Below are 17766 nucleotides of genomic sequence, written 5' to 3' on the forward strand. Positions count from 1 at the left end.
GGTCTCTGTGCGGTTTAACTAACAGTAACATCACTTAGATTCCCTAATAGAAACATTTTAGTACCCCAAAATATTGCTGTTCGAGATCATATTTGTCCTTTGAAGTATTTCGCCACTTAATTTATGGATAAATGGACTTTCCCTAAACATATGCATTAGATTAGCCTTCAACACACCATTCCTCCAGCACATGTCATTTACTTTGATCCCTATTTCAGTCGTCCTGGATGGAATCCAGATAATTCTAAAAAGTGCTTTTTGCTGTATGAATCTCAGCTGTAGGTTTATGGCTCACGGAGGGTTTGAGATTTCATTAAAGCACCGCAATTTGCTATCTCTAAAGGTTAGAGGTTTGTTGCGTGTATTTCTAACTCTTTCAAATGAAAATTTGGTAGCAGAAGGTGATAAATTATGGAATAAATACATGCACACCCAGACATACTTGGAAAGAGAGGAGAAAATGCTTCATGTTTACCTGTAGCTAATGATCTAATGCATTTCAAAAAGAAAGGACATTTTTAATGCACTGGGAAATAAACGCGATGAATGAATCCCTTATCAAATACCATTTTCCCCTGATTGTTGGTGTCCTTTGCAACATAATGCATTCGTGGAAAAAAAAAAAAATTCAGACCACTTTGCACACTTAACCATTTTCAATTTCCTTAAAAGGCTTTTTCTGACTTTCTTTTTTCTTTTTTTTTCTTTTTTTAGATCTCCTCGATCAGCCTGCAAGGTTTTGCATTACTTCATGCTTTAAACACAAGTACCGTACTATCGGCTGGTGGTGAGTTTAGTGGGAGAAGCAATTCCCCGCAGCGCTCACGTTGCTTCATGCCCACCTGCCGATAGCCACTGTCTGACACAAAGCTGCCCGAGCTGAAGGAGCATTCGAAGGAGCAGAAGTAACTCTTCCACAGCTGAGCGATTTAAATTTATCTGAATTTTCCCCAGGTATTTTTAGGTTCTGTGTTTGCCTTTAGAATATTCTGCAGTGCTGCACTAGCTTCTGAAATCATTTTCTCTAGAAGTGTTGATGAGCAGGCTTCTGTGGAAAAACACAGACTGTGGCAAAGGTTCGTTTGTATAGCAACAGTGAACTATTTACAATTATCAGCTTCTAATTTTAACATTTGTCATTTTTTTTAGCTTGATTTTTTTTAATACAACCACTGCATGCTTCCCCACTCTTACTACCCAGATATCTTACCCCTCAGCTTCCCATCTGATATTCTGGTGTATGATGCATCCTTAAAGTACTCACAAAAGGATCACCAAGAAAAGGGTGTATCGGCCATATTCCATTGAAACTTAGTTGGAAAGGATTTTTTCTGGATCAAAAATGAGGAACTGTCCTTTCTGGTTCAGTTACAGAGAGCAGAACACCATCTGCATGTCCACACTGAGGCACTCTATTTCCTTTTACTCAGATTTTAATGAAGTTGCAAAATATACAGTATTGTAAAGAGCACAGAGGTTAATGGAGCAGTCATTCGCAGACAGGTTCTTAACAGTAGATGCAGCTAAAAAGGCAAAAACAGTGGTATTTAATTTAGGGACCAAGAAGGAGGAGGGGTGGCGAGGTCTCAAGCTCTGGTACAAGGAAGGCAGCAATGAGAACATTAAGAGCTGTGCCGAGGCAGAGGAAAGGCGCTGAGCACCAGGACGTGGCTATGGGAAACACAAAACTAGAGCGAGCATGCAGTGATACCCAGCAGAGACACACAGGTTTTGTGGCAGTCTGTAGCTTGGGGACCTCTTAAATGGAGAACTATTGTCAGCCAGAGAGAGCAGCGAGTGCAGCTGGAGAAATATGCAGACCCTGGTGCAACAACTGCTGGCTGCTGGAGACCTTCAACAGTGAGGAAAAGGCACAGCATGCACCTGTAGCACCCTGGAAATCTCGCGGGTAGCACTCCAGCACCAAGGGACTGCTCCTCTCTGCTAACTCTGCTTTCCTTTCCTCCCATGAGCAGACACAGCTCCTCTTGGCACAGTTAGGATGTGGCCAGGATCCTGAGAGATCTAAGGGATGTTACATGGGCAGTGTGCATTGCACACACAGCAGTGTGTTCCCAGTTCCATGTTCTTCAGATAGATCCCAGAAGAAAAAGGATAAGTTGATAATGTAGGTCTTTAAAAGCTCACCATCTGGATCAAGCGTGTAGGAATCAGATTCAAAACAGGGGAAAAATCACAAAAAGAGGGCTTCCCAGTGGGGCTTTGAAGAATATATATTAGCAGCCTAAAGAAATAAAGGAGGGATGCCCTTGGATTAATAGCAAAGACTTCCTCCTGCCCCAGAAACTTGGGAGACCAGTCAGACACAAACCACCCAGATTTCAGTGCTGGAGTCACCACCTCTGAGGAACTTACAAAACACTCAGGATCCCAAGGACCAAACCCCTGGTACAGGGTTCCACAGTTCCCAAGTGGCTCTGCAGAGGGAATCTCCTCCTCAGTGTGTGATCTGAAATGAGCGCCCTGGTTGTGCAGACAAGGGCTTGGACACAGCTCGCACAGTTCATCCCATGCAGCATGCTGAGCACCCACGCTCCCTGCAGCACCCTGGGCCATATCGCTTGGCTGCCTTTGGTTCCAGTTCATATTGAAGTTCTAGCATGTCCAGCATGGCAGCACTCAGTGGAGGCATGACTTCATTCAGGCTATGGTAACCCACTGCTAGCCCCCACTCTCCTTTGGAATTTTGCACTGGCCTCGTGGGACTGCTAAAGGGTGAGTTTTGCTGATTACTCCTCGGCCCTTCAGATGATGAACAGTGCAGCAAGCTATAACTCTTTGGCATTGCCAGGATCAGGGACTATCTTTCTGAAACATTCTGTCTGCTTTTTAGGATTCCGCACTTGCTCAGGGGTGCGTTCCAGACCCATTGAAGGTGACAGTCATGACAGATAACCCCCCATATCCTCCCACATATTTTGCCACCCTCAGACAGAGATTTCTGAACGGTATTTTTGAATAGTGTCTTTATATTAAAAAATTTCAACAATTTTAGCTTGCCTGGAGTAGAGTAAGGTTCCTGAAGACTGAGAATGATGGCACTATTGAGTTCAAGACACCGCAAGGGCTGTTGTGGTTTAAACTGGCAGGTGGCTCAGCACCACACAGTTGTTCACTCACAGCCCCACTCCCAGTGGGATGGGGGAGAGAATCAGAAGAAAGAAAGGTAGAACTCATAGGCTGAGGTAAAAATTATTTACTTAGAAAAGGAAGAGAGAAATAACGGCAATGATAATATATACATACATGTATATGCAAAACAAGTGATGCATAGCCCAATTGTTCACCACCTGCCAAACGATGCCCAGCCAGACCCGGAGCAGCAGCTACCCCCAGCCAACTCCCCTCAGTTTTATAGTTTCTTCATATTGTCATATGGTATGGAATATCGCTTTGGCCAGTTCAGGTCAGCTGTCTTGGTTCCATCCCCTCCCAGCTCCTTGTGCCCCCCAGCCCCTCACTGGCAGGACAGCATGAGAAGCTGAGAAACTGAAACATCCTTGGCTCCATACAGCACTGCTCAGCAACAACCAAAACATCCATGTCTTATCAACGTTGTTTTTCTTCTAAAGCCAAAACATAGCATCATACCAGATATCACGAAGAAATTCACCTATGTTCCAGCTGAAACCAGGACAGCTTGCTGGCTCTGCTCCTTTTGCTCTTGTAACATAGAATTGCCCATGAGTCAGGTTTTTTACCTAGCTTGTATCTTCCATTGGTTATAGAAAGACAGTCCTGATCCCTGGATACCACAGGCCGGGCACATAACCTCTTGAAAACCCTTGGAATTAATACTCATTCACAGGCTACCGAAGATCAGCAGGATGGATCCTGCCCCTTCCCTCCTTCCCCTCCACACTGTCCCATGAAGCAGTGCACCGAAGCTCCCATGCACTACTGGAGCTGGCTCTATAATTAGCAGTACATGGAGCAGGGCATCCAAAGCTGTGAGCTGGAGAGGTGACATCAGTCACCTCTCACCACTGTCAGATTACAACTGAATTCGTGCTGCAGCCAGAAGATGTAGTGTGCACACTAATTGGTGCCAGGGAAAAAAATCCTGTCGAGACATTTATCTGTGGCTGTTATGGATTGGTTTTATGGAGAGCAAGGCCAGTGTCAGCATGCAGAAATGCTCATGCTTTTGGTCTCTTAAATGCACATTACAAGCATTGCTCTTTGCTATATTGATCGAGTAATTGCGAAGGTGTTGTGCTATCTGCACCTCTCTGCCACTGGCCCTGTCCCCAGCCCCCAGCAGGCAGGTCAGCGTGGCTCTGCCTTAGGTACCGGGAAATGAAGAAGGGTAAGAGAAAGTGATTAGTCTTGAAACGTGTGTGTTTTAATGTAATTGACATTGATTTAACTGCTGGTTGGATTTTTTAAGACAAAATTCAATAAAAAATGGACTGTCAGTATCTTCCTTACAGTGAGAAATGAAACAAGGCAGATCTGTTGCTGTGCCCTCTTCCTTGTGCTCCACATGGCATTGCAGTACATGGGCCGTGCAAGCAGGGCAGCAGCAGGAGCAGAAGGCACACGCTCATCAGCCCTGGCATCACCCTCCTCTTTACTGCCCAGAATGTTGCCAGCTGCTCGTTGATCACAGTGAGCACGAAGGTGGGACACGCAGGTCCAGCTAATGCCAACATCCCCATTTCACATTTGAGATCTTGCAGTCAGAGCTGTGTCATCTTCTGCAGGGCCCATCACTGCAGGGCCCATCGCTGCCCCTGCACCCTGCTGGCTGCCAGCCCTGCTCGCTGGGCAGGGTGCAGGTGAGAGGAGGCAGCAGAGCAGCAGCTCCTCAGCTGCCTCCAGCCCCGTCTCCACCCAGAGCTTGACCTGCCACCTTCCAGCCACTTGGCAATTCCTTCCCAGGCAGAAAGCAGCCCACAAATGGAGGTATTTTGTTTTTCTGACCTCGCTGAAAAAAAATCACTGTCCCATCTTGCTAGTAATATGGCCTCCCCTGGTTACAGCACACACCATGCTTTGTAGCTAGGCAGCGAACAGGCCTGCACTTCCCCCCGCAGACTGTTATAAAGCCAATTAAGCTGTTACTTAATTTTACCTTTTTTTTTCCCATTACGCACAAGGGGAAGCAGCTGAAAGTCTCCCCTAGCTACAGTATGTAAAATTTAAAGTCAGTTCTCCCCGAACTGTGATTCAGCTGGCTTATTGCTACAAATGCCTTCTGACTCTGGTGCACGGACACACTGCACTGAGGGATGGGTCTCTCCCAAAAAGCTCAGAGTATTCTTAAGGGGGTGCACAGCGTGCTCATGTTCATTGTGGCCCTGATCATGTCCCAGCCCAGCTCTGCCTCGGCTGCCAGCCCTGGGGACAAATGGAGTGTCACCATGCAGCCAGGCAGGGAGCTCTGAAGTGCAGAAATCATATGAACATCCTTCTGCAAACCCAAATCCATGCTTAGGCTTCTTTTTTCATAGAATCATAGAATCATGAAGATTGGAAAAGACCTCTAAGATAAGTCTAGTCCAACTGTCCACCTACCAGCAGTATTGCCCACTAAACCATGTCCCTTAGTACTACACTGTGGGAAAACAAAGACTAATCCCCCACTTTGACTAACAAAAGACCTTAGGATATGCGACCAAGGGGTTGTTACGTGGTATAAAATGTTGTAAGCACGTACAATAAAGGGTCTTCGTTCTGCACTAGCAATGGACTCTGTGCCTCAATTGCCACACTACATGTACCCTTTTCTTGAACACCCCCAGGGACAGTGACTCCACCACCTCCCTGGGCAGCCCGTTCCAGCACCTGACCACTCTTTCAGAGAAGATTCTCCTAATATCCAACCTGAACCACCCCTGGCGTAACTTGAGGCCATTCCCTCTCACCCTTCTTGAGCCACATGGGCAGGAATAACACATTCCCCACAGCCGCGTGTGTGGTTTTGCACCCCTTGTAGCTCAGGCAGTGAAGAACCGTGCTGCTTCTCCTTCCACACAGCATCTAAAGCCTGAACAAAACATCGAGTGATTATTTGGCAACTGCCACAGCGGCAGCTTCCTGTAGGTTATCTAAATGGATTTATCACCCTGAACTAAGCCCTGACCATCTGTTCTACCCTCTAATTACAAATGCAGAAAGAACTAATTCACGATTGTATCATAAAAAAGTAAAATAGAAATGATTGAGGAGCAGGGTACCCTGCTCCTCCCTCCAGTGGGCTGCGTTCCCCAACAGCAGCTCTCCTCCTCCCCAGTGAGTGGCAGCTCCTGAGGAACGGGGCTTACGAGAACAGACTTCATTCCCACTCATTCATTTGGATGTATTGATAAATCTGGGATTCGCATAAGTGCTGTAACAAACCTTCTTTCCTTCTCTCTCAGATGAGCCCCAAAAGACGTATTTGTAATGCATTTTCTAATGGGGAAGCACAAAACTATGCTGCTGAAAAATACCCTAAAACTCTGCATTTCCTCCAGTTCACAGTGAAACCCACCCCTTTGCTCACTGAAGACGCATGGAGCCATTCCTTGGCTTTGTGCTTCTTGTTTGTCTCCACCTTAGTGCTGCTGGTTCGGGAGAGCAGGGGCTGAGCGCCCGTCATTGCTGCCCAGGAACCACTCTACGAGAAGGACAAATGCACAGCACATGGGTCAGGAAGACAGGAGTATCTCAGAATGAGTTGTCTGGCCTTGGGCTTTGGGAGATTTTTTTTTTCCAGTTATCTAGAAACAGACTGTGATTTCCTCAAATGCATATGTTATTTGGGAAAAAAGAACTGTGTCGGAGAGTGGAGCAGTGTGAGAGGTTGTTCTGACCAGAAGGATTGCCTGAGGGATTCATGGACAGAATCACAGAATCATAGAACCATCAGGGTTGGAAAAGACCACTAAGGTCATCTAGTCCAACCCCAACCCAACCCAACCATGCCCACTAACCACGTCCCTCAGTGCCACATCTACGCAGTTCTTCAACACCTCCAGGGACAGTGACTCCACCACTTCCCTGGGCAGCCTGTGCCAATGCATCACCATTCTTTCTAAGGAATTTTCCCTAACATCCAACCTGAACCTCCCCTGGCTCAACTTCAGGCCATTACCTCTCATCCTATCGCTGTTACCTGGGAGAAGAGGCTGCATGACAGCAGCAATCTACCATGGGTAAACTGTCTGAAGGGTGCCCATTTATCAGAGAACATGTTAGTTTTGCAACTTTTTATATTAGATGTCATTAACAAAATCTCTTCCATCTTGGGACATGGAGCAGAACTCCACCTATATCCTTTCTAATTTGTTCCCTAATGCCAATTAAAATTAATGACATTTTGAAAATCCTTTTGACCCTAGAATATCCTTTTGACACTTGGCCTTCAAGGACTCTTCTTTCAAGCTCTGTCACTAAAAGCTTCCTGTGCAGAGAAGTCAAATTAAAAAGGAATTTAATACACTCCATTGCTATTACACTTTCTGGCGTTTTCTTTTTTTTCCCCACCAAATCCTTAAATCCTTTTATAACTAGGAAGAGCTGCTCATTTGTAGAAGGACATAGGTTAAACACAATAAATGAATATCAGAAACAGTGAGACAGTCTAGGGACATCTCATGGAGACAGCATGAGAAAGAGGAACAAAGCAGTGGGGAGCAGGACCTATGGGCTGGGTACTCCCTTGTGCCCTGGTGCTCAGCGCTGCTCAGCAGGGGGTGGGCTCCCCCGGAGCAGCTCCTGCTCCACAACAGTGCAGCACCGTGCTCCAAAGGAAACCTGCACGGTTCTGGCACCTCAAGGGGTGGAATCCATACAGGAGTTTGTTGTATTTGGCAGTTTTCTACAGCGGAGACAAGGGAGTGATGGACAGCAGTGGGCAGATTTAGGAAGGCTAGAAAATGTTGCAGAACCAAACAGCGCTGCACTTTTTAGGAGAGCCTTTTACTAAAGAGCATTTTTTGTTTTGTTTTTTGTCTCATAGCCTAAAATAGGCCTCCGGCTGTGGCTGCCCAGTCTGGGGAGGTCAGGCCTTCCAGCCTGCCATTTGCCTTAAATATGAATAAATGTCCCTCAGCATTTATTCAGCTTCAAGCAGGAGCTGTCTTTGGTTCTGCTTTGTGCACAGTTTCCATAGATGGCATCTCAGCATGTCAGTGCAACATCAATGAGCTGGAAGAGCAGGCTGGTTAATTAGCATGCAAATAAGCTCCCTCCTTAATGAGAGAGAAGCTTTTACTAGCTCACTGAGCCTCCAACACATGAGTTCCTGCTATGTCCTACAAATAACATTTTTATAGGTCAAAGACACACGTGTGCATCTTTGCCCCCACATTTCTGGCATTATTGCACATGAACCACCTCTCTCTGAAGTGTGAATTCTGCCTGGTGATAGTGGACAAGGAAGGCCAGGTAAAGTCATCCCAATATATCTGATATCTTTCAGTGTCAGTGGTAGCGTTTGTATAATAGAAAAATAATTAGCTCATTAAGAGGTCTAAAGAGCTTTTCATTTATCTTCAGAGTTCTGCTCTAATGGCCATACTGGTGAAGAGCAGGAAACAATCACACCCCACAGCCACACAGCAGTCTCACAAAGCCCATGGAAAGGTGCTGGAGCAGAGCCCTGTGGTCCTTCCCTCGGTGACATCTCCACAAGGTGCAGCCCCTGAACTGCAAACTGCTCTGGAAATGTAAAAATGTATTTATGCTGTGTTCTTAATGTTTGCTTTATCAGTCATCACTGGAGATAGGCTACTTGGGCAGACAGACCCTTGCCATTCTTTATTCTTCTGCTTTGCTGTGACTGCATATACAGGGGTTTCAATGTATGCTGTTTCCGGGCTTTGCATTGCCTAGGGAATTTTTTGCTTATTTTCAGTCTTCTGAAGAAAATAGGTATAAACCACCACAAGAGCTATGAATATAATGAGTATATTAATGCACTTTTCTATTTTAACTGAGTTGGCATACTAGCCAGTAAAAGCCTGCTGCCTCTTCACAGCCTCCATTTTGACACTGTGTTGATAACAAGCTGGATTTTTGGAGAAGGGAACCATATAACAGAAGAGGTTCAGATTCATGCAGAGGAGCTATGGATGAAATAATACATCACCATCCCAAATCCATATTCATAACAGAAGACTTGTTTGTTTTTGCCTGAAGCCCAGTTTTATATATATACATACATATATATATATATATATAAACATTTAAATAGTTCCTCTTGGATCTGAAAAGAGACATCTGTTTTTCTCTATGAGCTCTGGATCCTTCTCAGGATCCAGAGTTAATCAGTTACTGAGATCTACTGGGGAAAGCGTTCAATTTCTACAATGCAAGAGAGTATAGAGTTGGAGGGAGTGACATACTGGAAGTCTTCTGCTGTTGCTGCTGTTTAGTAATGGAAAATCAGAAACTAATTGAAATGCATTAATTCCATGGATTACACAGCAGTTGTCCCTTGCTAACATAAAGATAAAACAAGTGGAAGTTAAACTAGATGCTCCTACTGATCAGGGACCAAGGGCAACAGAGGGGAAGCATGGAAACACTGGTACTGCTCCTGCCAGCAACCTGTGCTGCCTCTGCACCTGCTTTGGGGAAAACAGAAGAATCCTTTTCAGTAGCTAAGTGTAGCTCCAGAAGCACCCCTCAGAAATGTCTCTGAGTCAGCAAACTGGTCTAAAAAGCCTGGACTTATCCACATAGAATCCTATTTGCCACAACAGTCTCCACACATGCAGAACAAGCAAACACAGAGGAATGTGCAGGGTCAAAGCATTAGGTCCTCTCATATCAAAATCCCACTGACAGCAGCACCAGTTTCAGTCTGCTGCTTTGCTGGTTCACTAGTTTCATTTCATTTGCTGGTTTCATTAGAAAGATAGAAATCATAGTCTCATAGAATCCTTAGAGTTGGAAGGGACCTTTAAAGGTCCTATCTAGCCCAACTCCCCTGCAATGAACAGGGACACCACAGCTAGATCAGGTTGCCCAGGGCCTGATCCAGCCAGGCCTTGAAAGTCTCTAGGGATGGGGCATCAACCATATCTCTGGACAACCAGACACCAAACATCACATTTTTTTGCTTCAAGAACATATAATTCCCGTAATTGTGAATGGGAGTTAAAGGACCATAAGAGAAAAAATGTAGTTTGGAAATAATTTAAACCTACTTAATAAGCACAATATACTGAATATTCTTGATCTACTAAATTTTAATCTTAGTCTTAAAATAGTACCAACATTAACGGCCTCCACTCCCTCCCTAATTTCTAAGAACTGAGGTTGGCTATGTAGAATATGGTTAATTCGATGTTTAGGACAACATACCAACTGCAGATATCTAAAGTGAATTCTCAGGAAATGAAGAACATCTTTCAGCAAATGACTGTAGAAACACACACTTTTTCTTTTGACAGCCAGACTGCAAGCCCCTTTTGTTTGATAAATAATAGCATGTAATCATCTTAAAAGGCTTACTTTTGAGAAATTTGGGTGTGATTAAATATATTTGTACTGATCTGCCTCTGCACTTTCTTGTTTCATCAGAAAGCCCGGCACAAACATTAGATCTACAATATACTCTTGAGGAGGAAGCAGAAGCCCAGATACTCCTTGAGGAGAGTCATCAACCAATTTAACTTCATTCCAAGCTCTGTTATACTCGCCACGAACTAAACTACAGCCAATTCCAAGTCTGTCTGCTATCACCTGAAAGAGAAAGAAAAGCCATTAATCAGTTAATACATTTAGCTTGTGTGATATCAAATGATGCTTAAAAAGAAAAGAAATACCATGAAGAACTTTCCTGATACAGACTGTGTAAATATCTATGGTGTTCCAAACTGCAAATATTTACTGTTGGTTGTGCTTAGATAGACTACTTATAAATGCTTTTTCTACCATGTTCTATGCACGACATAGAAAATACTCATTTTTACTCTTCTGAGACACCAACGTATTCATGCATCAGCCTGTCTTTCAGATCTCAAATGAAGAACAGCACCCATGCTGCGCTGAAAGGTATCCTTCTTCCTGGAAGACTCAGTTCTGCATAATATTCTCAAGAACCATTAACACAAGTAATGATATATATACTTTGCATACTTTGTATGCCCTATGAAGTGTAGAAGTGTAAAATTTAGGGTTGCAGCTTCATTCCAAAGCACGCTCCTGGCTCTTTAGCACCTTCAATGTATGAAGCAATGAAATGTGAGGTGAGCGTCCGCTAGATAGAACACCTCCATGGCCTCAGTTCTGCACTGTCCCCAACAGCGCTGCAAGGGCTTCCAGCTACAAAAAACACTTTCTTAGAATGCATCTGCTGTGAAGAAATAAAATCCTGAAAGATTTTTAACTTTTTACAAATGGACAAAGATATTCCACACTGAGATCGCAGTGGCTTTAAGAGAGAGGATTTGTCCCTACCAATGCTTCTTTGGAAACATAATGATGAGAAGACAGTGGAGGGTGAGAGAACATCAGTACCACTCCAGCACAATTAATTCCTTCCCTCAGACCTCCACAAAATACATCAGGAACTTTCTCTCCCCATGGATGTCATGAATTTTGCATTGTACTCTTTCTCCTCCATACTATTTCCTAGGTCCTTCCCACTTAGTGTCTAAGATGATCTTTTTCTTTTCATCCAAGGAGGAGAGGAGGCCAGATACCCAACAGCCAAGGAAAAAGAAGGGCACAGATAAGCAGGCTGACATGAAGACAGAGGAAGAAATGAAGCTTTCCATTCTATGCAACTAGAATATAAAAGCTGTTAAGCATTATCACAGATAATGAATAGAATGTGTCCCAACACATTTACATTTGCACCATACAAAAAAAAGAACCAGTAAACTGCATAACTCAATATTTTACAGTTTACAGAAAATATAAAATGTTTTTACTACCAATCAAATATCTTAACTTCTTGCCATTTATCAAGTGTTCTGCTGATATCACTTAAGACGATTTAATGACAAAAAGAATGTTTACAAAAAGAAGCAATGCTGGCTTTTGTTCACTGGGAAATAAATTTTGCCAGTAAAAACTATATACATTTCTGTAGACTTAGACATACACATAAGATATTATATTAATATAAATATTACATTACACTGATGCAAGTATACTCTAGTTTTAATATCCATTTAACAAAAATAACATTATGTTGTAAATGTTAACATACCTTGAAAAGTAAAGCTCTGTGGCAAAAAGTTCCTTTTTTGACTTTCCCAATAGGCACAATGTTGGATTTCAGTTCAAATTCTATTTCACTTATGTGAAGCTCCCAGCTGAAATCATGCAGTTTGTCTCTTTCAATTGCACCACCCATCTTGTCTGCAACAAACCTGTTCCAATGCACACCAAGATCAATTAAACCTATAGCGTCTCTTGAATTTATTGCAATAAGAGAACTATACATACAACTTTAGTACTGTTACTATGAATGCTGTGATTGCTTTATTTGGTAACTGTTTTTTTTTAAATACACTTGCTATTAACTACAGTTTAACATAACTCAGGTCATTCACGTTTGTCACAGATCAAAGTCAAAGCTGCCAGCAGCAGTTCTTGAGAGGTCTACTGTGGGCACCAAGTACTCAGAGAACATCATCATCAAAAGTGAAATCACTGAGTAAATAGTTCAGAAGCTAATGTTCATCTCCACAGCTAACAGATTACTTGAGCAATGTATTACAATCCTCAGTCCTTGCACTTGTTTGAAATTGTAATTAAGGCATGAGAATATGTGACAGCCATAGATAATACTCCCAACACAGGAAAGCAACTACGTCCAGAAAGGGTACCTCAATCTCTACATGTGTTTTCTTACACCAAAGCCAACATCTGGGGCAAGAGGTTGTCTTTATCCTTAAAAAAATAATAGTTTAATCGAAGAAAGAGAAGATCAGAACCCACAAGCTGTGCAAACACAGACAAAAGAACATCTTGTTGGAGACTGTGCACAGATAGGATCCAACTCTGATTTGTAAGTCTCTACCTCCTCTTACACCCATTTTCATCTCCCTTCTGCCACAGCTCCTCTATTCACAGACCTTTGTTCCTTGCAGTGTCCTCAGCCAAAGGCATGGGTATTACTGAGGGCTGTAACTCTGGACAAGGTGCTGCAGAGCTGACATGACAGCCACTACCTCAGATTGGGAGCAAACTTCTGCATCGCTGCACTCATATTAAACATATGCAAACAGGTTTTGGCCTCACAGTGCACGCAAAGCAATTCAGGGGGTCGTTTCTCAAAATCCCAGGCCTGGGGAGGTGCTGGGAGCAGCAGCACAGGGCGTTATTGCTGAGCAGTCTGGATGTGGTGTCATGAAGCTGGGAATTACAGTGTGAGCCTGAAGAAGCAGCAGGGTCTAAGTTGTCCCTTGTGCTGCTCATGCCTGCAGCCAGCCCTCAATAAAGAGAGCAAAGCCCCCTGAGCCTACATGCACACCACTCCCACGCACGCACAAAGATGTGCTGCGCTCGTTTAAAAGGAGGCAGCCAGTACCATGGTGCATTCCCTAACCCACGCCAGCTTCCTCTCAGCAAGCACAGCAGGGACGTGCCTGAGCTCCTGCAGCCGCCTCCTCCTCCCCTGACCATTCAGCGCATGCTACCCAGGCACACGCAGAAAATGCAGCATACGTATACAAATCCCCACAGAAAACATTTTACTTCAGTTCCTGATAATTGTTTCACCAGATTGTGTATTTGCAAATATTTCATCTGCATGTTTGAAGAGTGGATTTGAAAGAGCATTTTATGAGTTCCACCTTGAGAAAGGCAGCGTAATTTATACACAGCTGGACAGTTAAGGATGAGTACCTGTCTTGTCAAATTTTGCAATCAACAGAGAAGTCGTTCCTCATATCATAGCAGACATTAAAATGAGCTTTGTAGAAAGAAAAAAACAAATTTTGTGAGACTCAGCGGGATCTGACGCCAAACTCTCCAGATTCAGGAGGCAGTCAGGAAACTGCTAAGATAGTAAAGGTTAAACTAAGGAGAAGATGAAAGAAACCACACTGCTTGGAGATGACAGTGATTGGTGCCTAGGCTGAGTGGCCAATGCTACTAATGAATCACACATTGATAACAACTGTCTGTACACACATCATTGCAATGTTCTGGCACTATTAAACCATCACGATGTTAATTATAGCAGCACCTGAAAATTCCTTTAAAAAATATTTTGCGCTTTTGGTATAGAAAACAAAATACAAGAGAGTTCTTATCCTGAGGGGCTTCTAAACGAACAGAGCAAGAAAGATCCTAAGGCAAGGAACAGACATAAGCTGCAACAGTCTCAAATATTATGCCGTTTTTCTTCACTGATAATGTTTGGTAATTACAGACTTTGGTTTTTTTTGCAATGGTTACATTACACTAACTGGGTGCATGCGTTGACAGTGGCAATTGTACAAAGTTCTACATGTAAGGAATTAAATGGGCATCTCCTGCAAATCTGGACCTTCTCCTGCAGAACACTGAATTTTTGCATTTGGGTCAGTTTTTTAACCCTCATCCAAAACCCACTGAAGTCAACAGAAAGGCTCATAGCACTTTTTTGGGCTAAGCCATACCCCAGTAGCAGTGACAAAATAATGGCAAGTAATGCTTCTTTGTTTTAAAATCCAGGCGAAAAAACATTAATTACTCTCCTAACATCTGACTGCTGTTCAACAACCTCTGGGGCATTATCACAGCCAAGATGACAACTAAGAATAAGGGCAATCTGTATTATCACAAAATAGGTGCAATGTGAAGAGGAATGAGAGGGGACACATTTCATGAAAGAAGCTCTCTAATAAAGGGAAATTCTCACACTTAAAATATTTAAAATACTTTAAAGACAATCTTCATTATGCATTCATTTGTGGAACGAACACAAAAGTTTACAATAAAATGCTGGAAATGTTGATTTATCATAAATGCTCACTGGAAAGGCTCGATACAGATATACAATGTCAAAAACCTGGAACTGCCAATGTGAATATTTTCAGAATGAGAAAATCATACCCTTTTTTTTGCAACTGATACTTTACAATAAAATAAGAAAAAAGAACCTTAAGATCAAAAACCATGTTAAAATACCGGGCCAAAGCTGATTTGGATTCCAATTATGGGTGGGAAAAAGAACAAATTTGAAAAAGTTGTTCTGTGATAAGAAAACTGTTATTTTACCAAATCAACTAATTTGCATTATTTATGGAAATATAATTAGGTACTCACTGTGCAAGAGCCACAACCTGTTCCCGAGTAGTGGTAAGCGGTAGAATTGTTTTGGAAGCATCATTAATATAATTCATTAAAACGAAGTCAGGTGGTGGTTGCCACTGCGCATCCGCTAGATTTATTTCATCCTGGACTTCAGACATAATCTCAACAACTTCTTTCATTTTTTCCTCTTCTTTTTTCCCCTTCCCTTTTCTTCACAGAAAAAAAAAATACATTTATTTAGAGCACTGTTACTTCTAAAGTCCAAATCCTGAACAGGTCCCCTAACCAACTAGCAGAAGAACAAATGAAATGCTTGCTTTGCTCAGATAAAACACTGCGCATTTCACAAGGTTCATAGGAACTACAAAATCAGTATCTCACTGGGGCTATTATTAAGATCCACGCAACCTGACATTTTAGGATTTTTTATTTGTGGGAATGCATAGAACTTGTGTTTTGTAAGCATTACGTCTTTTTTTCAGCATAGATCTTGAGTAATTCTACTGGGAAATATGACAAAATTCCTTTCATTTCATTTTTTTTAAATCCATAATACTTCCAGCATTCTTGGAAGAAAAAGAAAAGAAATAAAGGGCCACAAGAGAGTGTGCTCCAGGGTACAATATAATTACTGTACGCACTTCAAATTATTCTTAAAATTTTTACAATGAGCAGCACTCTTAAGACTTAAGAAGGCATTGTGCAAAGCAGAAAGGCATTTACCATTATCAGTAGTCTAATTCAAGCAATTTGTCTTCAGAATATTTTTCAACTTTTACCTATTAAGATTTATCATATTCACAAAAAGCCCTTTTCACAGATTTCTAAAAGCACATTTTTTAGAAGGACAACCAATTAAGATTTAATCTTCAAAATATAGAAAATTCACCACTGACTTATGTTCAGGTTATTAATTACACTTACACTCTGAAAAAGCAGACAAACTGTTTTTTTTATCTATTTTGACTCTATAGCCAGGGGACCTTATAATAACAGACCAAACAACTACTTCTCCATTTATGCACTTAGGTACTATGCTTGAGAATAACTTGTTAAAGACAACAACATCAAAATGAACTACTCCCACCTGCCCAGTGTCTGATTTAGCAAGTTTTCAAAATAACAAACTTCTATAGATGGTATACTTTTTTGCTCCTTGTCTTTCTTTCTCCCCTGCTGTTCCCCTTTATCCTCCCAAAACTTTCTCTTTCCTATGAGAAGTGCATTGCTAAGGGATTGTGCTACAACAGTAGGATTTGTTTCCTGTTCCTTTCTCTCAGATGACTCTTAGATCACTTTTATTCTCCTTCATTATAATTTTTCAGGAAGAAAAAGCTTGAGAGAAGTGTACCCATCCTTCTGTTACTGCTTTTTTTTTGTTGTTGCTTATTTCCTGGAGGTATGACTACATTCTGCTCCTTGGTGAAGTGGCTGTTTTAACTTTGTCTTCCCCACCTGCCTATGTCCTGCTCCTCGATAGATCTTCATGTCTGACTAAAATTTATCTCGTAAGGAACTGTGGCATTACTGTCTTACAACTGAAGGCTATAAAATGAACAGTGACCATCACTCAGGCTTCTACTAACCTTTCATATCCTCTTTTTTATCCCCATTTTATTTTATTATGGGAATTATGATATCAGGGGAAAAAAAACACTCCTATTTCTGAAAACTGCCTTACTGCTCATGATGAAGTTCTTCACAGAGAGAATGGTGAGGTGCTGGAACAGGCTGCTCAGAGAGGCTGCGGATGCCCCATCCCTGGAGTTGCTCAAGACCAGGTTGGATGGGGCCCTGGGCAACCTGGTGTAATACCAGACATGGAAGTTGGTGGCCCTGCCTGGGGCAAGGGGGTTGGAACTTGATGATCCTTGGGGTCCCTTCAAACCCAAGCCATTCTATGAGTCTATGACATGCTGCAAATGCAGAGCAATACTGCAGAGGAGAATTAACTATGGTAAATAGTTTTCAAGCTGCTAGGATTCCTGTTGCAAGTTCAGTATGGATGTCCCGAGGATACCAGAGAGCCAGCATGAGGAAAATGACAGCCAATTCACTATCCTGCCACCAAAGGACAGCAATTACTCCTATTTTCTTTCCTTTCGTGCACAATAAATTTTCTTGCCTGCCTTTCATAAAGGAGTAAATGAGCATTGGAAAGTATTTTCCTGAATGCTCTATAAGAATATAGCATGCAAGAAATACACATTTATCAGTCTACATTAAAGATAACATTTTAGCTTGATCAAAAATGTTGCTATCTGTCTATGCAAATACATGTCAAACTATCAGCTAGGCACTTTCTCTACATCTAATTCAAACACTTCCAACAGACAACTATAATTCTCCTTTCTCTTAGCTTTCAACTACAGTTTATATAAACTAGTATCACTTTTCAAAAACAATGGTTTTAAACTGTGTTCAGTAGTACTTTGCAAAATAGTGTTGAACAGAAATGTATGATCAAAGGAAAAAAATATGTTGAAAAAAGTATAAGCATGTTTAAGACTTGGAGTCAGCCACTGACCTTCAAGTAACTTCCATATATCTCAC

General features: G+C 42.3%; 1 protein-coding gene across 10 annotated transcripts in view; it reads right to left on the bottom strand.

Annotated features, from left to right (window-relative positions):
• The window catches only part of ARMC3 (armadillo repeat containing 3), a 72946-nt gene continuing 56595 nt past the window's right edge, over nucleotides 1416–17766 (bottom strand). For all 10 annotated transcript variants that reach the window (XM_021387274.1, XM_021387267.1, XM_021387269.1 and 7 more), the window contains 3 exons: nucleotides 15226–15423; nucleotides 12176–12338; nucleotides 1416–10701 (listed from right to left, as the gene is read on the bottom strand). In XM_021387274.1, the coding sequence (XP_021242949.1) occupies nucleotides 10492–10701; nucleotides 12176–12338; nucleotides 15226–15423 (571 nt within the window). In that variant the 3' untranslated portion in view covers nucleotides 1416–10491. The remainder of the gene's footprint in view (nucleotides 10702–12175; nucleotides 12339–15225; nucleotides 15424–17766) is intronic.

The sequence above is a fragment of the Numida meleagris genome, chromosome 2 (genome assembly GCF_002078875.1).
Source record: "Numida meleagris isolate 19003 breed g44 Domestic line chromosome 2, NumMel1.0, whole genome shotgun sequence".
In the NCBI taxonomy this organism is placed as follows: Eukaryota; Metazoa; Chordata; class Aves; order Galliformes; family Numididae; genus Numida; species Numida meleagris.